At 35.8% G+C, this 26,348-nt stretch overlaps 1 protein-coding gene across 1 annotated transcript in view; it reads right to left on the bottom strand.

Moving 5' to 3' along the window:
* Window positions 1–3,297: 3,297 nt before the first annotated feature.
* Window positions 3,298–26,348, bottom strand: part of GFRAL (GDNF family receptor alpha like) — a 55,636-nt gene continuing 32,585 nt past the window's right edge. Inside the window, 3 exon segments of the mRNA XM_004772416.2 lie at window positions 3,298–3,830; window positions 6,565–6,637; window positions 6,724–6,819. Of these exon segments, the coding sequence (XP_004772473.1) occupies window positions 3,761–3,830; window positions 6,565–6,637; window positions 6,724–6,819 (239 nt within the window). The 3' untranslated portion in view covers window positions 3,298–3,760.

Raw genomic sequence — 26,348 nt, 5'->3', positions numbered from 1 at the left:
AATTCAAAAGTAAGACTAGTTGGAAGCTCTGCCTTTAGAGTAACAACAAAGTCCTTGTTTTCTTTCTGCCTTAAATTCCTTCCCAAGAAGCCTTTCTGATTCATCTTGCTGAATCTCAGCTGATACCACTCTCCTGACTCCTGCCAAGGAACACCTGTGGGGTTTTATGCAAACCCCTAGGGAGAAAAAGTGGCTGTAGGTAAATATGTAGATGAAGCTAGAGGAACAAAACCCTATAACTGAGGGAATTTCTTTCTTTCTTTCCTTTTTTTTTTTTTTTTTTTTTTAAATAAAGATTTTATTTATTTATTTAAGAAAGAGAGTGAGCATGAGAGGGAGCACAAGCTGGGGTGCAAGAGAAGCAGAGCAAGAAGCAGATGCCCTGCTAAGCTGGAAGTCAGACCTCAGGGCCCTGTGATAATGACCTGAGCCTTACGTAAATGCTTAACTGACTGAGCCATCCAGGTGCTCCTCTGGAGGGAATTTAATCAATGTTCGAATTCTTCTGAGAAGTCTGTCATCTAGAAACCATTTTCACAATGTTGTTTTTTTTTTTTTTTTCCCCAGAAATCACCAACAACCTCTGGTGGTAAACTTGCTTTCTCCTGTTAGGGAGGGAGAGATAAGGAAAATCTTATAAAGTTCCAAATTCAGTAGATCTAGTTTAGATCCCCCTCAGTAATGCCATAACCATATTTTTCTGGTTGGCCACTAGAAAACTCCACATGGATATCCCACTGGTGTTCCAGTGAATGGTCCAAACCTGAAATAATTACTAAGAGCATTAGTCTGGGACGCAAAAGGAAACAAATAGTATACTCAAATTAGTATAAACTCCAAGTTATCTAAAACTCGATGACTAGAAGAGTTTGATTTAGGGAGTCTTTATACAGGTGTAGGTAGTTGTTGGAAAGCCATAAGGAGTAAACCAGTAACTCAGGAACTCAAGAATAGTATTAGCTGAGTCATTAATACTGCTAGTCCTGAAGGGAAAGGGAAATGTTTCTGGAATTCAGAAGGAGAGATTCATGTAGAAAAAGCCACACTGATAGAAACAGTGATACTCTGTTGTGATACAGTGATACAGAGTATCACTGTTTCTATCAGTGTGGCTTTTTCAGCTAGCCCAAGTTGGGCCCTCATGGAGGGATCCAGAGGAATATGTCCCCCCATCTTTTCACTATTGGCTAAACCCAACTGGAAGCCAGAGGACAAGAGAACCTATATTCATACAGGTCAGCCTCCTGGAGTGTATACAAAGCAGAGAAAACTGGTAACAGATCTGAAGCTAAATGGCAGACAGTCTTTTCCCATTCCAAGTTCCTCCTTTCCTCTGAGCCAGTTTTCTAGTTAGCACCATAGTTTATCTACTCTTAATCTCTGTTCCTGCCATGATCTTCATGATATTGTTCTCTGCAAATATCTAATATCAAATCCCTACCATTTTATTTATGAAATATTTATGTCCATGCTTTTCTCTCCTGTCACTGTTACTTTACATCACTCTTAATCTCCAACCTATCATTTCTTAGTAGCATCTATCACTTTCACAAATTACTGTCTTTACTTGTATGTACTCCAAATTTGGAACTCTGTCTCCAGTGTTCAGAACTCTTGTCTCCAGTGCCTAGTAGAGTGGCTGGTACATAGTATATATTCAGTAAATATATGTTGAACACATGAATTAATGCAAAACCTCAGTATCTATTGACTCCACATTACAGTGCATTTTTTAGTAGACTCTGTGACATTAATGTTAGCCATCTTCAGTCCACCATTTACATTTCTGCCAACATGCATCTTCTCATTCATAAATTGGAAGTCACTCCCCTGTTTAGAATTATTTAATGACACTTTATCACTTTCCGAATGAGGAAATTCACTCATTAAACAGCCTTTTTTTATTGACCATGTATAAAGGAAGGGAAATTTGAGATGAATCAAGATTCAATTAGAACATTTACAATTTACTATGGAAAACAATAATGAAAAATAAATCATAATAAGGTCAAGTAGTCCAAGATGGGTGGAGCACTGAGCAGGAGTTCCTAACTCTAGAGCAGGACCAGGCCGTGAGAAAAGGCTTTCTAGAGGCCGGGATGAGGAAGAGTGAAAGATGGGGGTGGGATGGTGACCATGTTCTGAAGGGGCCTGAAAGCTACATTTATGGGATCTTGACTCCTTAGCTACATAGTTAAGAACCTTTTGTGTCCCAGTCCTGATGTTTGTCGGTTTTATATCCCATATTTTCTCAATTTAGACTCCCTATCCAGGGACAGCTGATTATTTAAAGTTCTCTAAATGCTGCATGTGGATCCCTACTTCTGAAATTCTGCCCAAAAAGACCTATTCATTCTTGCTGGCCTAAAAGGTAAGATTCTGTTTTTAAAGGGCTCTCCGTTTCCTACTCTGTCCTTCCCTTCCCTGCTCAACACGGACATATTTCTAAAAGCAACTTGACTTCTTTCCTCAGTTTTCCAGAGATAGTCTGTTTTTCCTGGACATTAGCAAGATCATATTATATAGCAGGGATTTGGAGATAGAAATGCTTACATTCTCTTCATATAATTTAGGGAGCTAACAGACACTGGAATATATAGAACTTCTTGAGAGAGCTTTCTGACTTCCCAAATCATTCTTCCCTGATTTGAAAGATGGGTTTTTCAGTAAACGTAGTCAAATGGTAACTTCAAATTTAATTTAATATAGTGATTTAATCTGAAACATGGTAAACAGCAATCGATATGAGACCAAACAGAAAATGACCTTTAAATGTAAATATATCACTATTTATTAGTATGCTCAGTTTATTGAATATTTGTGTTCCTGTGCCACTATAGATAATAAAACCTCATATGTATTCTAGGCAGTGATACTAATATGATTGCAGACAGGTAAAAAGCACATATGTATCAAAAAGTAAACTAACAAACATCTTTTTCATGATTTTCTAATCACAGTTGTACTTTGGTGTCAAATCAGGCCAAAAGTAACATATGGAAACAATACAGACTATAATAATTAGAGTATTAGTTTATTATTGCAGAAATTCATAGTAGTTAGCATAGAAAAATTAAACTCATGAGTATGTCATTACTGAAATGCACATTGAGTTTTTCAGGCAATGTGTTACTCCACATTTTTATAGGTATGAAGTAAAGACATCAAGTTAAAGAAGTGAAATTCAACAGTATTTAAGTTACAAAAACCAAAGATCTCATTTCTGATATTTAAGACCAATCATCTAGACAAATATATGTAGGAACTTAAAATCAATGATAATGATGTAGCTAATGATTTGAAAATGGATGAGTACACAAATAACAAATTATACTGGATATCTCCATTAGCATTTTCCTTTTGGCAAGTCAATGGGAACTTATAAGATTGATCAGGAAAAATAAACCCTGCTAACTATATCATATTTTGATGTAACTAATTACTATTATATAGATTCAAATTTATTATGAAATAAATCATGCAGACTGTAACTTGGGGTAACATATTTTGCCTTCAAGGAAGACTTTAATTTTCTACCAGTGTCATAAAAGTTACCACCATACATTTTTACTTGAATACTTTCTTAAAAAAAAAAATCTAACATCATGCCATTATTACTATTTCTTACATTATTATTCTTAACTATCTAATATCAATGAATCCGTCTTCACATTTTCTTTATTGATGACAGCTGGGATATTCTGTTGACTGACTACAAAGACTTCCTGTAAAGAAAGTGGTTGTTAATGATCCGTGACTCTTAAAGAATCAGTCTTCCAGGTATTTGGATTGGTGAATGATCTCTTGTTTGACTTGATATCCTGGAAGTTCTATATAAAAGTAAAAGTTAAAGTTAACAACATGCCATTTTAATGATTTTACAAATGAGCTTCTATGTGCTTATATTTCTGGATGGATTTTATCCCTGGAGAGAAAAATACAATCAAGCTCCTGAATGTAAAGTCTCAATAGTCAAATATTCTATAATCTTTCTAAGAAGTATACATTTAACTGTGATTTCCAAGGAATCATTATTTTAAGAGTCTTTTAAATTACATTTAAGTTTTAAGTTATTTAAGACTTATTTCATATTTAAAATTTATTTATATTAATTTAATTTATTTATTTTAGAAAGAGAAGGGGTGAGGGGCAAAAGGGGAGTGTGAAGGAGAGAAACAGACTCCTCACTAAGCAAAGAACCCAAGTGGGGCTTGATCTCAAGGACCTGAGATCATGACCTAAGCTGAAATCAAGCACAGAAGCTTAACTGACTGAGCCACCCAGGTGTCCTGGTGCCTCAATATTTAAGTTTTAAATTATTGGCTTCTCTACAAATTCCTCCAAAAATTCAGGGTTGTTTTAATTTCACATAACACGAAACAAATGTAAAAATGTTAATTTGTGTTGCAGAAAGGTATTCCCAAATGCCTGAAGTGGCAACCAGCCTTCTTTCATTAAAAGGTGCTGGTCATCCCTAGTGTAACATGGGTTTTGTTGTAACTGATGATTTTGTTTATTTTGTCCTTTCCATGATGGCTTGTAATTTTGTCATTTACTTAACCCTAGATCATTTACTTTCTGGATCTTTCAGATTATGGGTAAAGATTATTTTAAATTGTATGGAAAATAATTTGTAACTACATGTGGTGTACTTAATAGTAGGAATGATTTGCCTTAAAATACACATTAGAGAAAATTCAAGATTCTTGTCGAAAACACCCACACTGAAATCCAGTAAAGGGATAGGCAGATGAGAAAGAAGGTGATCTTACACAGGGGATTTTGAAAGACAACACCTTACTTATCTGCGGTATAACAGTAATCTGTAAAAACGCAATGTGGTAGATATGAAGTTTATACATTATGTGTGTCTAAGAAATAAAGATTCAGAACCATTAAAATAAAATTTTGGCTAAACAAGAAAACCCTCTGTGTCTCTCTGAAATGATATGTCTATAATGAAATAGGTAGGCAGGTCCAGTAACTGATAGTGCTCTCAAGTATTTTAAACCAGACAAAGTCAAGTTTAATAAATTCCAATGCTATTAACCCCCTTAGAAACTAGAGCTATTTAGCCTTTAAACTGTATCTTGGGACCCAAGGAACATCTCATACACATACCATTTTAAGGCCTTGGAGAAAAGCAGTTTGGGTACTTGTGTTGGTGAGCACCAAATGAAATGCTCCATGGGTTGGGATCCAACGAGTGGATAAGTAGATACTGCATTTAAAAAATTCATTGGAATATATTTAGGCAGGGTGTAAACTCATCAAGGGCCTGACCTGTTGGTATTGCCATATACCTCCCCACGTAAGTATTTCATTTTATCTGCCTGCTTGTCAAGGTCTTAAAGTGAGAGATTTCTGGAGGGGCCATCAGTATACAAGCATTGAGTAGTGTACTGAGTTCTCTGTGATTGCCATAAGAGAAAGGTCTATTGCCATTGCTCTTCTCTAGACTTCATCTTACTGATAAATATATTCTGTGTGTGTGTGCCTATACATGATATAAATGTATATATGCAAACACATATATTTCTTCATTGCACGATACTCAAATGAGACACAAATACACACTCGTGTATAATGAACAAGAAAACAAACATCAGGGGCTTCTGGGTGGCTCAGTTGGTTAAGCGGCTGCCTTCAGCTCAGGTCATGATCTCAGTGTCCTGAGATCAAGTCCCACATCAGGCTCCCTGCTCAGTGGGGAGTCGGCTTCTCCCTCTGCCTCTGTTGCTCCCCGTGTTTGTACTCTCTCTTTTTGTCAAATAAATAAAAATCTTAAAAAAAAAGAAAAAAGAAAATGAACATCACTGATTCATAAATATGAAGGTTTTTTTTTTAAGTGAAAGGTAAGCAAATATACACCGTTTTATGTCTATTGGTCAATATTAAATAAGTGGAAAAATTTTAGATCCTGGACATATAGAAATATAGACATTGATAAATCTCTAATGTAAGTCCCACATGTTTGCTGGAGCATTACCGCATTCCAGCAATGAGGACAGCCAAGGAAAAAGATTTGGAAAGAGTGAATTAATGTGAGGAAATAGTAATGAGTGTTTCTAAGGGTACCCTGTGAAGTCTCATTAAATGCTTCTTTTAATAACTGTATATTAATACATGAATACAGTTTATTAGCATATAAGAAACTGAAGAGGAAATCTTCAGATAAATATAAACCGTACAAAGTCCACAACAGCTCTGTTAGGTAAGCTTATGATTGCAAATGATTTGAATGAGGAATGCAGCAAAGTTCAACTTGAAATTTGTAGGAAAACCAGGGGAAAGATTGATAACAGTTTAATTGGGGGGAACGATGCACATGTGCTGCTAAAATGCAACATTAAAGAAAAAAAAATCTCCCTGATCACATTTCTCTTGCATCTGAAGACTTACAGTAATGTTTCCATGGACCTATCCCACATTAAAAAATGATTTAGTATGTCTTAATGGAGAAGCTTTCATTCTCAGGCCCTTTGTAGGGTCTGCCATTGTGAAATGTGCTGTAACCAGGCCGATTCTGTTCCAGCCCTTCCCTTCTGAGTTGTATCCAGTTACCTCAGCTTGAGCATAACCAAGAGAAGGATTCCACAGGTGACCGTCATGCACATGACAGCATAGATTACTTCTCCTAGAAATGAAAGATTAAAAAAAAACAACTACTGAATTTTTGAGAGAGAATAAATAGTAAAAATAGAGGATGGATTTTTAACTGACCATTGAAAGGGGAATGAAATCCACTCAGAGTTATCTCCTTTGCAGGCTTTCTTTTATGCAATGCCATGCCTTTGGCATTAGACAGATTCAGATAATCTGAAAGAAAATAATGAAAATTAGATTAGAGTATTTAAAAGTCATACATAACTTTTTTCTAAGGGTTGTAATTTGTTTTATATTATATTACAAGGTAGCAGTTTATTTCTGATGCTCTCTTAATAAAATCTGATAGGTGAGGATGAAAGCAGGAGCACGTTCCTTACATTTTAACAGGTTTTTTTTTTCCACCTTTTAATAAGATAATTTCTCTACAGAGATTGCTGTTTTTTTTTTTTCCCCCAAAACCATGATTAGGGAAGTACATTATACTTTACGACAGTTCACTGTACCTTATATACAGACCAGGGGTAAAAATCAGCAACTTGAAGCTACCCATTGTAATATTAAAAAGTTTCCTGTTTGTTTTATGGGCATGATTATTCCAATGTGCTTTTAAGGATATTTCATTTCCCTAAAATACTTTGTATTTATGAATCTTAAAAAAAAAAAAAGAACCTTGTTTACTTATTTGAGAAAGATAAAGAGAGGGAGAGCACAGAGGGAGAATGAGAGGGAGAATCCGACTTCCCACTGAGCAGAGAGCCGAGGTGGGGCTCCATCCCAGGACCCTGAGGTCATGACCTGAGCTGAAGGCAGAAGCTTAACTGACTGAGCCACCCAAGCACCCCTCTATTTAAAAATTCTTATCAAGTCCCTAAAACAATCACTCTGTTCACCCTCAGACTTCAACATCCAACTTTCCTTATTTCCCTACTCTGTCTCTTGGAAATTCCTTCCCTGTCTATTGTTGTCAACTAACTTTTGTCACACTTACGGGAAAGGGTCACAAAAAGGGTCACTTTTATGGAAAAGTCAGTCTATGGCCCTAGTCTTTGTGGCAACATTTTGTTAAACACATTTCTATCTCACTTCACAACTCACAAGATAAAAAGATGGGATCCTTAAAACTAATTAACGGATTCATTTTTAGTGACATTCATTGATAACTTTGAAGTGAACTCACCCTTAGTTTTGATTCAGTTCAACACAGATTTGAATGTTAAATATACCAATAGCCCAATAACCAATTTCTTTGATGATGAAGATTCAGGTAGGATTTGAATCTTTAAAAAAGGGCAGGGGAGATAAGATAAAGTTTCCCCTTGAGAGACTGGCTGTCCTCTCTGTTTCGTGTCCTTAGAGACCTGAAAGTCCGAGTAGACTATTGTTTGTAGAAATGAGTGCATCAAATAGTGGAATCCACATCTGATGACAATTAGTGACAAGAGGCTCTGAGTAGGAAGGGAGATGGAAAGACATATTACCAATAGTCCCATCTAGTCCTTTCCTTACCAAGAGTTGTGGCTGTACACAAGCCAGCTGCTTGGAAGCCAAGATTTGAGGTCTAAGTTAGGAATAATCAGCAGAAAGCAGAGGAGACAGACTTCAGATCATAACAAAGCTCTCAGTATGGGTCCAAGAGAAGGAGCCAACATAAGAGGTAGAAAAGGGAAGATTTTGTTATTAGAAAACCCATTTTCAAGGAGTCTGAACTCTAATACAGTGAAGATGTTTTAGTTTAAGATTTTTTAAATTTCTAGACTTACATATTGGGTTATCATATATTTATAGAAGTCTGACTTTCTTAGGAACTGAAAAATCAATCTCTTCTAAAAGCAAAAGTAATAGAGGTAGAGTGTGTGAATTTTTTTTTTTCAATTTTGTGGTCATAAAATACATTTTGTTATTCACTATAAAGTTGGAATGGGAAAACTAAGCTATTTTAAATAATATCATTTTTATACTAGTGGTTCCTTTTTTGGGGAAGCATTAATTTTAATCAAGTTGATCTTACAGATTTGGTGAAATTATATTAAAATTTTATATTCAAATCACTTCAGAATATGAAGGATAGTTTTGTTTTTAAAAAAATTCTATGGCATTTTGCAATGTTTTAATTCTTTTAAATTTAAAATTCTATGGCATTTTGAGGCAGATCCATGGCTTACATATAGATGTATAATGTACATTGGCTAATTATTTGAATGATGCTATAGTATTTCTTTATGAAATTCTATCCCTAAGTACATTTGGTCTAGTTAGGTACCATGATTCATCTTTACATAAGAAAAAGGTTACTATTCTGACAAATTAGGCTGCCTCTTAAATATATCTGCCTAAGGTAATTGTTAAACATTCACCTACCAAAGTTTAGAAAGAATCGTCTCATTCACTAAATTTCACTCACATGGAACTCATTAACAAAGTTATAATAGATCAATGACAGAAATGTTAGCTAATGATCCCAGTGAAAATTTTAATGTGTCTAGCAATCACTCCACAATCTTAAATATTGCACCCTAGGAGGATACCAAGTATCAGTTAGAGAGATTAATGTTACAGAGGGTTTCTTGGCTACTGAAGCCCATTGGAGATTCTTCCCTGCCTTTTATAAACAATGAGGTTTACAGTGTTTTATAACCATGAAATTAAAGTCGGCAGAGTTAATAACCAACCTCAGTCCCACACCATCTGCTATATTTATAGATAAACACTGTCAGTGACTTGTTTATCTTAACTCATACCCTAGAGGAGTTAAACACTATTATGAACTATATTGTAAAATCCCTGTACATTTGACAGGAAATCAAGATTAATTTCAGGCCTATATTAAGAACAAATTTAAATAGTGTTCTCCTCAAATGACTACAGAGATGTGATCATTTCTTTTTTTTTTTCTTTTTCTTCCAAATTCTTGTGTAGCAGTGGCTGAGAGCTGATGGGATCTAAAATTTACATTTTATAATTCTTATGAAATGGTAAATGCATAAATAAAGATACAATAGATCAGATACAAAATAATGATTTAAAAAGAAATGTCAGAATAGTTGAAGTAGAAATTAAATATATCATATAGTGCACCTTTGTAAATCTTCGATTAAAATTCTGTTTACATATACAGGTCTGCATGGAAGAACAATCTTGACAAAGTGAACATTTTCATACAATAATTAAATATGTTTTATAGCTTTTTAAAACATTGCTAACATGTCACATAGCATAGTTAAATGTTATTGGCTTCTTTCCATTTTTAAATAAAAGGCTGCCAAAACCACGACAAAATTTCATTGAGAATAAAAATGCAAGGATGACCTTCTTGCATATCCAAGGGTTGAGGCTATTTCTAATTTGATCAATATTTCATTATGGTCATCTGAAGATACATCAATTCCCAAATTGGAAACAAGTTTTGAATTTTTTCACTTAATGATCAGTAGTGAGAGTCCATGTATCATGGACCTTTCTATCATTAGTGTATAAAAATCACCTTCCAAAATGGATCTAAGAGGCATTGCAGCTGGGGAGAAAGGAAAACATATAAACATCTTTAAGTTTGGAAAAAATAACACATTAATAACATGATAAACCAAGGTATTAAACCCATATGATGACAGTATAACATCACTGCTAAAATGTATGTTGTAAAGAGTAAATTGACCAAATACATGCTTTCCCTAAATAATAACATGCAGCATCTTCGTTCATTTAGTTGACAAATTCAAAGAAGATGAGATGATGTCTTGGATTTATCTTCTTGCACTATGTATGGCTAACTACGTTTGTCAGGCGCCAGGGGGAAAGGGGAACTTAGCAGTATTAGCCTGTTGGTTTGCAAACCTCAGGAGTTCCCTGGATGAAATCTGTTAACTGATTCTCCATACACAGAGGAAAAGGAAAGACTAAAGAAAGAGGCAGACCCCTCCAGATTGTTAGGTGGTTGTTTTAATAAGCAAGGGAACTTAATGCATGGGACTTGCCTTGGGCAGTCACGAGATAGTAGATCTTAGCACTCAACCACTAGAATTTTAAAAGTTTATACAGAGGTCTTAAATGGGGCTCAGTCACATCTATAGTCCATATGGTCACAACAACAACACATTGTTCAAGACTGCATCCTTGAAACAGCTCTGGCTATGGGAACAGTGAGTAGAATGTTACTCCAAGAACAGGGGAGGGGGCAAGGAGCCTCCCGTCTCCCTGGTACAGCTCACAAATTAACCAGCAGTAATATCCTTTGGATAGCCTCTTCCAACATAGTCAAAGGATATGAAGTTTCAGTTATGCAAAATGAGTAAGTCCTAGAGACCTACTATACATCATGGAGCCTATTGTTAATAATGCTATTTTTTACACTTAAACATTTTCTGAGAGGGCAGCTATTAAGCTGAATGTTCCTACCACACACGCAGAATAGTAATAAAAAGGGGATAGGAAGAAACTCATAGAGGTAATAGATATACTTATGGGACCGACTGTGGTGATGTGACTTTCATCATGTATATTTCTCTTCAAACTCATCTAGTTCTATCCATTACATATATACAGCTTTCTGTATGTCAACAAAAACAAAAGCAAAAAAACACATATTTGGATAAGCATGCACTGGAGAAGATTTGCCTTGATCTTTTGTCATGAACCAAAAGCTCTGTGTTAGTAACTGACTGTATTGAAAAATCTGGCACGTCAAGTTCTTTGGCCCTTGGTTGAGTAACAGTGTTACCCACACATCTAGTAGACTGCTTAGAGATTATAATGAGTCTGAGCTGTTCACATTTTCCTCAGTAGTTTCTGCAAATAATGAAATAGCAACTGAGGAAGCAATTAGAATGCAAATTATGCATTGCTACATAATAGCCAACACTAGATTAGATAAACACACTATGATTTATATATGATAAATATGCATAAATATACTATGATTGTTTTAGAAGGCAGCAATTTTAAATCTTGGAATTAAAAATATCTGTCACCTGTGGGCTCATGCAAAACAGATCTAAAGATATAGATTGGAGATAAGAATTAAATATTCATGTTTAGAATATATATCAATAAATATATAAGTATGCATGTATAGTAGAATCACAAAATTGGATAGGATGACTTAGATTATCTAATTCAAACTTTAAAGGCAATGATCCATTCTGCTTCATTATTGACAGCAGTAAACACTATTCCAGGAATAAGCCACTTAATATCTTTTATCTTTCCACTATTATTGATGGTCAGTTCTAGTTAAAATATAAAGTACTCTCCTAGACTTCTCTTTTAGCAACTTATGATGATAAATCTACCTTCTTAGCCTAGCCCTCTGGCTGCTCCATATATATGTGTGTGTTGGTGGAAAGAGAGAAAGATCAGACTGTAAGTAGACTACATGGAACAATGCTTTCCAAACTTTAACATTGTTCTTGTTTTACCTTAAAATGCCAATTCTGACTTAGTAAGTCTGGGATGAGACAGAAATTCTGCATTTCTTATAACTTCCCAGATGATGTTGATGCTGCTAGCAGAACATATATTTTCTCTGTGTGCCTGTGTGTGTATAGAGTATATACAGTGTATAAACACAGACCTACACAAGGAGAAATACATGTACATACTCATAGAATAAACAAAATGCTTTACTTCTATAAATACGGTGCTTAATACTTTAAAAGGCATTTTGACAAACACTGCTAAACTTCACAGTATCTACCAAATAGGAATTACTAGCTCAACTTGATTAAGAAACTCAGACTCAGAATAGTTGTCTTATCCAAGGTCAGAATTGGTAAATAGTGAAGATACAATCCATAAGAAAATCTTCTACAATATATATGTAAAATTTACCCCGTGGAGGTCACAAAAATTATGCAAAAACATTTTCAGTGTTTTCTAATATGGCAGCCATCTGTATTAAGTGATAAATTTTGAAAAGTAATAGAGACAAGTTGTATTTGATAGTGTTGCACGATGAGAAATATTTCATAGTAGTACTTGCTTGCAAATGTTCATGATCACATATTTCTGTTGCTGAAATCTACAATAGAAGAGGTGACACACATCTAAATAAAGCTTCTGAAATGACTCACATACATCTGTATGATGTTTCAACTTGCAAACCCTATTGAAATATGTTCATCATTTTCAGTGTAATGAAATAAATCAACCACTTTAACTTTGACATTTAACAGAAATATTAAAGAAATGCTGCAATCTTTAGAGCAATTATCTTAGACTATGTTATCAGTGTGAGCATTTTCTGTTTTTACAGATGTAAAGACTGTACATAAAGCTTTCCAGCATATTCAGCAGGCAAAGGGCACACAAAGCATAATGCACAAAAGATCGGTTGTAACTGTTTAAAATCAGATTTGGCTATTTCTTTGGTTGCTAAAATCTATGTCTACATTGATACAACCTGAGTCAGATAAAAATATAAAATAACCCCACTCTCTACAAAGTACCTCTATCTGGAATGAATTTATTGGAAAAAAAAATGTGTTCCCAAAATTGAAAAGTAATTTTTACCTTGAATTATATTTTACAAGCACTAGGAGAGCTTGTAATGAGACAAATGTAAGATAAGAATGGGAATAGTTTACACCATATTTTATCAACTTCATAAGTTTTTGTTTTCCTATATGGAGATTTCTTATAGAATTTTTTTTATGAAAAAGTATATGTGGCAAAACATTGTCTACTTGATATCTACTGATACCTCTACTTGGAACTGAATGATTCCCTAATGTCTACTGTTTTGAAAATGTGTAAGACTTTACCTGGCAGCTTCCACAATTTTTCATAGGCTGATTGAAAACACCAGGGACAAGAGAGCTAGGGAAAAAAATGAAGAAAAGGGATACATTTTGGAAAGTCTTCATAGACATTTGGGATGACGAGATAATTCGAAAGTTTTATAAATTACTGGGTTTTTAAAAGGAAAAAAAAAGGTATATAATTGCAGTATCTCTTCCCTAAACATAAATTTACAAATTTGGGGGAGAAAGCTGAATATAAAAGTATGATATATGTAGTTAGCTTTTCTTAGATAGCAAACTTCTTAAAAATAGACACCAGATTTATCTAATTTGCAGTGTAATATGGCTATCATAATGCCATGCCTATGCAATTATCTAATGGTCAAAAGTATATATTAGCAATTTTACCTTTGATATAGCATATCTGTCAATGTGTACTATCATCATGTATAGTGTATGATTATATAATGTTTAGTTTTTTATATTTGCCATTGACAAAGGGTCATTAGATAAATCACATATTTTTCACATATCATTATCATTTTTAATGAAAATTCAAGGACACCTAGTTGGTTTAGTCAGTTGAGTGTCTGACTCTTGATTTCGACTCAGGTCATGATCTTAGAATCCCAGGACAGAGCTCTGTGCTCAAGGGAGTCTGCTTGAGAAATCTCTCTCTCCCTCTTTCCCTCTGTCCCTCCCCTCACTTGTGTTCTCTCTCTCTCTCTCTCTCAAGTAATAAACTAATCTTTAAAAAAAAAATAAAATAAATAAAAATGAAAAATCATTGTCCCATCTGTAATGAATGCATATCATTATTGATCAATAGTAATGTGTTAAGAAACTATTTGCCTAGTAATTAGTTCTAAAAATCAGGTCTGTTTACTGATAGACAAAGAGTAAGTATCTTGATCATTGGATTAGGAGATATCTGAGAACAAAGAATTTTTTTTTTTTAAGATTTTTATTTATTTATTTATTTCATAGATAGAGATCACAAGTAGGCAGAGAGGAAGGCAGAGAGAGGAGGAAGCAGGTTCCCCACGGAGCAGAGAGCCTGACGCGGGGCTCGATCCCAGGATCCTGAGAACATGACCTGAGCTGAAGGCAGAGGCTTTAACCCACTGAGCCACCCAGGCACCCCGAGAACAAAGAATTTTGAGAATTTTTCTAAGCTTCAGTTCTCTCATTTGTAAAAATGAGACCAGAATACCTAGGTTCACAGAATTTTTTTGAGAATGAAAATATTAAAACTAATATTAGTATCAATAGGGTTTTTGGAGACGTCTGTGAGAAAGAATGTACAACCATAGGGAGGAATGGAAGGGAAAGCAAGGATAAGAGAAGCGATTCCTTTGATGGGTCTTTCTCTTTTCCTCTTCCCCTTGGGTCCTCCTTCTCTTCTTTCCTTTCCTTGGAAAGATCTTCTTGAGTCAATTCACTGAAGTAGAATCTTTTGGCATTTCTTATTTCAGAAATCGGACTTGAAGTCAACACAGTAAATTCAAAGTTTGTCAGAAGAGGCAGAATTGTCTAAATATTTCTTAGGAAATGCTAGTTCTATAGAACCCGTTTATGTGTTAGGCAAATTAAAGATCGTATAAACAAATTACTTTGGAAAATTTTAGATTAGACAAAATAAATTATGTCCTGGCTGCAAGTGTTTTACAGTGTTTTGTTTTGTTTTGTTTTGTTTGCTGTAGTAGAAGGGAAACTTTACCTAAGTTTATTTTCTCCATGGAATACATCTAGTAATCCATTAAAAAAGGAAAACAAAACAAAACAAAACCCTTGGAAAACATGGCCATATCTGATTGATAGACAAATATTTATATATTTAGGGTAGGCACAAACTGTTTATTGCAGCTTCTTCTTTTTGTATAGTTAGTGGAAAGTCAGAAAAGTCAGACTAATGGTATTTTGTGTTCCTGAATACAGGCATTATTTATAATCCTTTCCTCTACTAGACATACATATATACAAGCAAGTGATACCACAATTTCTCTTGTTCTCTATTCTTTAGAGTTAAACAAATTTTTTAGCCTGTAGCTTGGGAGATGCCTGACCCCCAAATGCTACTCCTATTACCCCTTAGAGAGGTTGGTGTGATGCAACATTAATTCCACATTTGCTGCCAGTTAATCTGCCATAAGTCAATTTCTCATTTGTCCTCACGAGATATGGAGAATTTAGAATCTGCCCTCTACTTAGGAGACCCATTCCAGCAGAATGAGGAGTTCACGGATCATTTACATCTAGTCACCTATGAATGTCCACAGGACCATGTGGCAGAAACCACCAGACCTGGACCCAAGTAAAGGTTTTCCAGATAAGTAATTACTTCCTACTTCAGAGCTAGCACAATGGCAGTCAACATGGGAATATATTGGTAGGATGATACATGACTTTGCTCTTATGAAGTCCTCAATCTGCTTTCAGGTAAGGGCAATAATTTAAATAAAGTGAGGTGGGAATCAACAAGGGACAGCTAAGGGAAAGGTATGCTTTGAGGAATGGTGAGAAGTAGGACCTGATTTGCATTCTGGGTGTTCTTGGGAATCAGATGAAGCTTACATGTGGGAAGGATGAAAGCAGGAGCAATGGAGAGCAACAGGTGTCTTTTGCAGACAGAAAAAATGCAATTAAGACACAGTTGGGCAATTAGTCTAGTCATAGTGAATCAGCTGGTTTGGTGAAGAAACTATGAAAAAATCAGATGTGAGAAGATGAAAACTAAAAATAGGTGGTAGAATCTATTGTAGAGAAAAGAGACAATGGATGGGTATATTTAAAACAAAGAGATTTTTGTTGGAAAACAGAATGGTGCAGAACATAGTAGCATTATAATTAGGCATGGATCAAAACTGCCTCTGTCTCACCTCAGCTCTGTCATTTTAGGCAAAGTTACTGAGACTCTGTTCCTTAATCTTTAAAATGGAATGATGCCTACCACAACGCTTATTGTTAAAAGTCAAACCAGATGATATGTGAGAAGAGCATGAAGTACTCATTCAATAAATTACATCCTTATGAAATACGATATAGCTTAGAGTTTTATTTGATATTGAAAATGCAGAGGACTAAATGAAAAGTGACTTTTAGGGACGCCTGGGTGGCTCAGTGGGTTAAAGCCTCTGCCTTCAGCTCGGATCATGATCGCAGGGTTCTGGGATCGAGCCCCACATCGGGCTCTCTGCCCAGCGGGGAGCCTGCTTCCTCCTCTCTCCCTGCCTGCTCTCTGCCTACTGGTGATCTCTGTCTGTCAAATAAATAAACAAAATCTTAAAAAAAAAAAAAAAAAGAAAGAAAGAAAAGTGACTTCTCGGTTCTTCAGATGACATGATGTTTTAAAATACTTCAGTGAATTGGCCCAAGAAGATCTTTCCAAGGAAAGAAAGGAAGAGAAGCAGGAAGGGGTAGAGAAAAAGAACCACCATCAGTTCTTCTCTTACCATTGCTTTCCCTTCTATTCCTCCCTACAACTGCACTTTCTCATGGAAATCTCCCAAAACCCCATTGATACTGAAATTAGTTTTAATGTTTTCATTCTGAAAAAAAATCTGGTGAACTGGGGTATTCTAGTTTCATTTCACAAATGTGAGATGGAAGCTTAGAGAAATTCTCAAAATTCTTTGCTCTTAGATATCTTCTAATCCAATGATAAAGATAAAATGAATGGTCAGGGTGGAGAATCATTGATAGTGAATTGAAAACATGATTTTGGAAGTGGACAGGAAGGAAATCAAATTCTAAATCACATTATAATAGGCTAGTGGAAAGTTCTTAATGAGAAAGAGAGAAGAAGTCAGGGATTTTTTTTTTAAGATTTTATTTATTTATTTGACGAGAAATAGACTGCACAAGTAAGCAGAGTGGCAAGCAGAGAGAGAGAGAAGCAAGCTCCCTGCTGAGCAGAGAGCTGATGTGGGGCTTGATCCCAGGACCCTGGGCTCCTGACCTGAGCTGAAGGCGGAGGCTTAACATACTGAGCCACCCAGGAACCCGCAGGGACTTATGTTTAATAAGGTAAAGGCCTTTGAAAAACCCAACAGTTGGTAGAGATTAACAAGATATAGGGATAGTAACTGCTAAGCCAGTTTTACTAACAAAAAAAGTATCTATTTGGATCAATAAGAGATGTTATACCTCAGAAGTTCTCTTTCAGCTACCCATCTGTATTAAAAGAACAAAGCAATCAATGTTGGATCACTATATTGTACACCTGAAACCAATATAACACTGTATGTTAACTAACTGGAATTAAAATTAAAACTTTAAAGAAAGAACAAAACAATTCAAAGCAACAATATTTCCATTGTAGAGGAGGAGGGGTGCTGGAATGGAAGTTTGGGCCAAAGAACAGTGAGAGAAATTGACTGGGTGGAAGCAGCCGCATAGACGTGTTGGAAGGAGCTATTAGGGTTGTAGACATATGCTTAGTGTACATTTTCCATGTAATAACTACCATATGTACTTTAAACAATATACCATTGTAAGTTTCAGGCTGTTATACTAAGAAGAGTGAGTGAAGAGAGATGCAGGTATTGAATCATGGTTTTTCTAGAAACTTAAGACATCAACAGGGGCATCTTCCTACACAGACCCCAATGACACATAGCAGTCTATCACTAAGATAAGCTGCCTTTTGAAGAAAACCCCACGATCTGATTTATATGGCTTCCCTCCTTGCAGATTACCTTGACTCCCAACTAAAGTAGACATATAATCTGGAACTAGTGAGCTCTAGCCTTTTTCTTCGGTTGAGTTATTCTGAAAGTCCCTACCATAGGCCTACAGTGAGATTCTGGCCACCTGATTCAGGTGCTAATGTAATAGTTAAGAACCGGTCCCAGAGTTCTGACACACTCAAAGCTTATCAGAACTAGGAAAGCTACTCTCCATCCTCAGTGGTAATCAAAGGAAGCCATTTTGCCCTAAGCTGGAAGCCAGCAGGAAAGAAAGGGACAATAGGCAATAGTTTCTGTTACAGAGGCACATTTTCGTAACATCACCAAGCACTCACTCTGGGCCACAAAGAAGGTTTCCGGCATTCTTTGCACTCTTTTATCTAGTTTGAAAACCAATTTGTTTACTGTGACTTGTGCCACAAGCTGCAAATAAATGCTTTCCAAAGAGTAATGAGTGAGAAGAAGAAAAATTATGTTGTGTCCATTCTTCAGTTTACTAGATATCTATGTGATGTTAGAGCATTCTTGCAAATTTGAGACTGAGAATGTTTGCTGATGTTTGCAATCTGCAAAAGGTTTTTCTGAAGCCACCAAAAAACTCTAGAAAGTGGTTTGAGACAATCTGATATACTAATGGAAGACAAATGATTATCATTATCAGTGAATTCTTAATAACTCTCTACTACTTGCTCACCTATCTTATCTATAGGATTTTATTTGTCTAAGTACCAAGCATTCTTTAATATAAGGGGTCTCCCTTTAAGATGATATCCCAGTATAGAGGTGCCAGGGCAATAACTATTAAGTGCCCACATATGGTGTTTTATGGGTATACATGTGATGCTATTATACTGTTGTCACAAGAATAGTTGGCTCTTTAAGCCAGGAATACACATGCTCATAATAAATTATTTTTATGACTTCACATACACAATCATGATGCACAGAAAGTATAAAGGAAAGATTGCTTATTTTATGCAGCTTTGGCACTAACTCCATCCCCAATTATAGGCAACAAGGGGATTGTATGAAGCCAATGAAAGCACAAGAGTGGAAAATGGAAAAGATAACACTATGCTTTCACATACTGAAACCTGTTATTGTTCAAATTGTAACAGTATTGTTGTTTTATTTCCCTCCATGATCTTAAATGCTCCTTCCTTCTCTAGCGATGCCAAAAGTTGAGTTGTCTCACTCATCAATGGCAACTCTTTAATCTTTCTTTTCTGGCTCAGAGCAAACAACAAAGGTAGTCATGGGTGATTCATACCATCATTCATGCTCAGAGGCAGGCTTTTCCCCCTCCTTTAAAAGCACCCAAGGCTTTAAGGGTAGAGGTGGGAGAAAGTGAAGGTAGGAGACAGCTGTTCTGTTGTTTCTGTTGAGGGTTTGTACACTTCAGTGTTTCCAGATTAAAGCTGTGTGAAGCATTTTCTGCAAAATAGGAAGCCAAGCCAAATTTGCTGGGTTTCAGGTCTGCAGACAAAATTTAAACCAGCTGGATTTTATTGGGAACTTTTGCATGCAAGTAAACGTAGTGGTGAAATTAGAGCCAGTGTTTGTCTCCACTGGAGTGGGCTACATCTTTAGGGGCTATCCCCTCCATGTCTCTTCCCTTGAAAGAGTTTTGAATTTTGAAAGGTCCTAAGAGAAACTTTCCAGATTATTCCTCAGAGTACCCATGAAATCTTAGCCAATGAAAAGCGGAAGGCGCAACCAGATTTGATGCCTTCATAGTCAAATCTTCAGAGAGATGAGAGGAAGCTTGGTCTCTTTCTGTGATCTGATTTTAAATTACCTCAATTAAAATAGTTAATGATTCTCTACACACATATATTCACCAAAACAAAAATCCTCTCCCTTTCCGACCCCGCAACACACACACATGTGCCTAGTCGAAGTAGCAAATTATGACAAACTTACTGGATTTGTACATAGCAAAATCCCAAACCATATTCTGAATATGCCCTAAGTGAAAATTACCATGTTCTTTGCTAAAATAATGTAATTATATGGTTTTAAATATATAAATAGAAGCAAATATACATGTCTTATTAAGACTGGATAGTGAAATTGGAATATGTTATTTATGAAGTTAATTATAATTTGGGCAATGAAACCATAGAAAATAATCCAACACTAGACAAAGCCATTTTTATTACAAATCTCAATTTAGATCTTGAGGAGAATTAGTATTTTTCAAGGGCAAAAAGAAATAAAATGCTACACCTTTTCTTTCTTTCTTTTTTTTTTTAAAGATTTATTTATTTATTTATTTATTTGACAGAGAGACATCACAAGTAGGCAGCAAGGCAGGCAGAGAGAGAGAGAGAGAGAGGAGGAAGCAGGCTCCCTGCTGAGCAGAGACCCCCCGATGCGGGACTTGATCCCAGTACCCTGAGATCATGACCTGAGCTGAAGGCAGTGGCTTAACCCACTGAGCCACCCAGATGCCCCAATGATACACCTTTTCTTAAAATTTTAGTGTAATCATAGGAAGAAAAAGTTCTTGGCCGTCTTGGGCATAGGAAATATAAATCACTTCAGATCTGTTCTTTTATAGACAGCATAGAAGTCTGCTGAAAGTGCATTGGCCTCAAAAATATATCCAGTCATCTAACCCAAGAATAATAACTACATCTAATATCAGAGGTCATCTATTTCTGTTAAACATTATCAAAATTTAATATGCAACAAATCTGAGAGGTCTAGGGAGAGGATAACTGACTTCCTCAATACCACCATGTGTAGTTAGGGCTCAAACTTGTTTCCTAGTTCTTGTTCTTTATATTACAACATACTGCCTCCCATCAAATACATTTTTTTTTCCTGATAATCACTTCGTTATATAGGCATCAGGTGACAATTCTAAATTTCCCATCATTAGATATAAAGAATGTATTACAGTTTTTAACATCAAAGTTTCTGGTGTCCAAAATTTCCTCATTTAAATTCTGCATTTATTGTCTTCTGTGTCACCTTGGACAAGTTACTAACATCTAGGAGTCTCAGTTTCCTCTAGGGTAAGAGGAGAAGCCTCTACTTCATGTATTGCTTGTGGAAATTAACCAGGACATATAAAATGAGTAGAATAATGTCTCTCACTTAGTAAATACTCAGGTTGTAGGACCCTGAGTAAGCAAAAAACAAGTAAGCTAGTGTTCATAGTCATGGTACAGCTTTAAATTGGGAAGCAATATCTTTAGATGTTTATTAAACCTTCATTTTAAGGATATTATATCTATTATAGCTTCAGTTTCTGCCGTGTTATCATTTTACAATGTTGAGATGAGTGTGCAAGCAAATCTATTAAAAATATTCATTGCAGTTTGTCAAAAAGTAGGATTAATTTCATGAGTTTGTCCAGATCCCAATATTATTAACATTATTAACATTGATACAGCATTTTAAAGATGTTCTCCTGGCCATTAGACCTTCACTCTTTTTGCAGTCTCTTTGAGGCAGGTGACAATTTTCTAGAAGAGCACCAACAGCTAATAGTCATGGATTTCATTATAAGTGAAGTCAGCTGTGAAGCTAAGGGCATGGGAGAAGCTAATCTATAGACTCTTCCTCTCTATACCAGATTGGTGCCTTTCAGAATAGCCCTGACCGAGTACACCACCAAAGAGGTTAGAGCATTTCAATAGTCTAATCTGATAACAGAGTCTAACTTTCTCAAAGCTATCCTTGAGAGGTTAGGTAAATCTAGGGTGAACTGATAGGTCCTGAGGTTATTCTATGTGTGGAGGAGTTCAGATGCAGATTCCAACTACCAAGACAAAGTGTTTGTTTGTTTGTTTTTATTCAAAGTGTTCTTTAGACTTACAAGAGTTAATATGGGAAGTATGACTTACTCAAATACATTAAGTTTTCATATTCAGGGTTCAAACAAGTAACTTTATCTAGTGGGTTCTACTCCACCCCTCTCCCCTGCCACCCCAACCCTTTGACTTCTCTTTATCTCCAAACCTAATTTCACTCAGTGTGGAGCACCCATTCTATACCATGTTTTTTCTCAAAACCATATATTATATGCTAAAACTCAACTGATGACACTATTCTGATGTTTTCTGATCATGACTTTTATCCATCAGATCAATGGTTTTCACGTGGACAATGGAATTTGAGGGCCAATTCTAGTGATCCATGTTTACTTTTTCATATTTATAACATGACAGTCTTGGCACTAAATACATCTGGGATATATTAATAATTTATTCATACTTAATAAAAAACAGACATCATTTCACTATTCTTTAATCAAAACCAGTGCCTCTTTTGCTATTGACTCTGGGGATGTTTTATTGTGTGGGGCTAAATGGGAGGTGATGAGATCTTCTGCTTCACTAACTTGGTAAGGAAATTGAAACATTTAAGAATCATGATTTTTAAGATGGTATCTTTTTTTTGCTGTTCCGAGACCAAATCCAATGTCGCAGGGGAAAGTTTCCCCACATCAACAAGCAATTCCCAAGGCATCAGCTAGGTGTCCTTTAATTCAACTCAATTCTGATACCACTACTCTGAGATAGTGTCGGATTCCATAGGTCAAGGTTTCAGCCCTATGACACCTTCCTCCTATCCCCACTTAAGATGCTAGTTCCAAGTCCAGGTTCTTAGCTATACTTCGGAATAACTGGTTATAAATTACAGGTTCCCACGACCTCCTCTTTGGGTTCAATTAATTTGCTAGAGTGTCCAACAGAACTGAGAGAAATGTTTTGCTTCCTGGATCCCTGGTTTATTATAAAAGGATATATATTAGGAACAGCCAGATGGAAGAAGTGCATATGGGAAGGCATGGGGAATGAATCCAGAGCTTCCATGTTCTCTCCAGGTGCACTACTCTCCCAGAATTTCCATGTGTTCTCCAAACTCTGTCCTTTTGGGTTTTTATGGAGCCTTCATTACACAGATATGACTGATGAATTCACTAGCCATTGCCTATTGATCCAAACTCCAGCCCCTCTCCCCTCTCCAGAAGTTGAAGCTGGGAGTGGATATTGAAAGTTCCAACCCTCTAACCACTTACTTGTTTGATTCCCCTGGCAACCAGCACTCCATCCTTAGGCTTTCCAAGATTCACCTAATTAGCAAAGGACACCTTTATCATTATTGTCACAGGAAATTCCAAGTGTTTTAGGAACTCTATGCCAGGAACAGGAAATATATATTTTTTATTATAAATCACAATATCACAGTATTTCAAAACAACCAATGTTGAAATGCCTCCAATAGAAGTACAGAAGTGTATGCTTATAGTGAAGACTCAAGAGAATATTGCTAGACTCCAGCTGACTTCAGGAAGAACCAGTGAGTATTCTAAGCCAGTGGTTCTTAAAGTGTGGTACTTGGTCAAGCAGTCTGTGCAACACCTGAAAACTTGTTGGAAATGCAGATGCCCAAGTTCCATCCCAGACCTATTGAATCAGAAACTCTGTGGTGAAGACCCAATTAATAACAAGACTTCAGGTAATTGACATGAAGCTGAAGTTTGAAAACCACTGTTCTAAGCTACTATACAAGAAGAGTTTTAGAAATTATAAGAACATCTACTTAAACTCTTTCATGACACTAAGATTCATAGTGTTCATGAAAAAGAGATTGCTACATTAACAAAATGCATTAGGTCGATTAAGTGTAGTCTATTTCTAAATAGTAGGTTGTTTTATATGAGACACATAAAGTATTTTACACACATACATGTGAGCATGTGCACATGCACACACATACACAAAACACATAAAATTAGTTTTTATTTTTTTCTTAAAAGATTCTTAAGAGGTTGTTTAAGTCATGTACTCCAAGTGTAATCCCTAGACCAAACATTAGGATCACCTGGGAGCTTGTTAGAAATGCAGATCTCAGCAACACCTGGGTGGCTCAGTGGGTTTAAAGCCTCTGCCTTCAGCTCAGGTCATGATCTCAGGGTCCTGGTATCGAGCCCCACATCAGGCTCTCTGCTCAGCAGGGAACCTGCTTCCTCCTATCTCTCTGCCTGCCTCTCTGCCTACTTGTGATCTCTCTCTGTCCAATAAATAAACAAAATCTTAAAAAAAAAAAAAAAGAAAAAAAAGAAATGCAGATCTCAGACCCCACCCTCACCTACTGAGTCAGAATCTGCACTGTAACTGGAAAACATGTGGTTCTAATATAAAGTTTGAGACCAATTGTCTGAATTCATTATCTGCCCTAAAATTATCCAAAGATAGGATGACAGTTCTCTTGAGAAAACATGATACTTTAAATAATCTAGAAATAATTGTCTCCCATGCCACCTATGTGACATCATATCATTTTCTAAATCCATCAAAACCCACTGTAAGAGTTAATTTTATTGAATTTCACTATGTTCTGGATATTTCATTACACAAATTAACTGATATAACCTTTGCACCAACATTTTGGATTAGAATTGATTATATTTTCTATTTCACAGAAAATACATTGTGGCAAAAAGAGAGTAGTTTTTTCAGTTATCTATCTTACAAATGGTAGAGAAATTATTTAAACCCTCACATGCTGGTGCCATATTGTCTCCGTACGGCTGTGCTCTCTAATAAGGTATATTAGCATTTCCAAACATATCACCTGATTATTAGAGGCTTTGCTTCTTCTTTCTTTTTTTTTTTTTTAAGATTTTATTTATTTATTTGACAGAGGGAGAGAGATTACAAGTAGGCAGAGAGGCAGACAGAGACAGGGGAAGCAGGCTCCCTGCTGAGCAGAGAGCCCGATGCGGGGCTCGATCCCAGGACCCTGAGATCATGACCTGAGCTGAAGGCAGAGGCTTTAAACACACTGAGCCACCCAGGTGCCCTCCCTTTTTATTTTTTTTAAAGATTTTATTCATTCGATAGAGATCACAAGTAGGCAGAGAGGCAGGCAGAGAGAGGGGGAAGCAGGCTTCCCACTGAGCAGAGAGCCCCCAACCTCAAAGAAATATCCAGAATTCTAGGACTACAAATTAAATAGCATAAAAGCCAAAAGTTACAGAATTTACTATGACTCTAAATTTTTACACTGGTTGGTAACTAAGTTATTCTAAAGAACTGGTTTATTTATTTTTTATTCTTTTCATTGCTAACTTGTAACATAGATGCCTGTTCTCTAAAGAATTTAAGAGTTTGCTATTAATGGAAAACAAGATCCTAAAGGAATAATCAGTAATTTCCAAGAGGAAAAATATACACTTACAAGTGAGTCTCTATGAATTTGACAGACTACAAATTCACTATGGAGCCACTTTAATCCAGAAAATACAAAATACTAGACTATTTAGAGGCTATGTTATAAATATGAATACAGAGGAGAGAAATTCTGTTGAGTGTTCCTTGGAAAACCAAGAGACTTTTTTAGCACCTGGACTGAATTTGAAGGAAACTGGACCTAAATTAGAGTTTTGTGTAGAAACCAAAAAATAGTCAGTGGTTTTGGCTAGGTGAAGTGATTTATTTAAAGCCAAAACTTAACATAAAGCTTCTGGAATACTAACCTATGTGAATTGGCCATGAGAGAAGATGGTGTGTGTGTGTGTGTGTGTGTGTGTGTCCACATGTGAGAGACATAGAGTGGGAGAGGGTTGGGGATATTTTTGCAATGGAAATGTCTCCCAAAATTCACTTAGCTCACTGTTTTATTTATAGTCTATATTCTTCCTTCCTCAAATAGATAGTGATCAGATGATAATAAAATTAAGAATATGTAAAAATGAGTTTGAGCCTTCACGAATCCACATTGCACAATCTTTAAATGACTTCGCTAAAAATAAATGTAAAATTTTATGTAAGATAACTATGTATTATGTACCTTTACACATATATGGGTGTGTTTAATGGACTTTCTAGTAAAATGCTCACTAACGGAATGTTATTTTTAGATAGAGACCTTCACTAGGAACAGACATGAAATGTTATAAGGCAAGAGGAAATGCAGTCAAATAATCTATACATCGAATGCAGAAAAACAATGAATAAAAGGGTCTTACTAGCAATCTTGATATCTAAGATGAGATGTCAATAGAGATGGGTGGAAAGAAGCGCTACACAAAGGAAATTAAGTGGTAGAAAAAAGGTACAAATAAGAAGGGCTCTTTTCTTAATTGTCTCAAAAAGCCATACACATTTTTAGGAGTTTATTAATACTTCAAAAAAAGCAAGCTACTTTTGCAAATCATTGGGAGATAAACTTTTTTTTTAAATCTTTTTGTTACTAGAGCTAAGCATATCATAGAGTTTGTTTAAAAATACACATATTTAAGAGGAAAACTGTGTCAGGATTAATTGCTTATTTACAGTGTTGACAACCATCTCAG

This window comes from Mustela putorius, unplaced genomic scaffold, assembly GCF_011764305.1.
Source record: "Mustela putorius furo isolate JIRA1106 unplaced genomic scaffold, ASM1176430v1.1 tig00003983_pilon_pilon_pilon, whole genome shotgun sequence".
NCBI classification, from domain to species: Eukaryota; Metazoa; Chordata; class Mammalia; order Carnivora; family Mustelidae; genus Mustela; species Mustela putorius.
The sequence above is the reverse complement of the archived record's forward strand: the minus strand, read 5'-3'. Positions and strand labels throughout refer to the sequence as shown.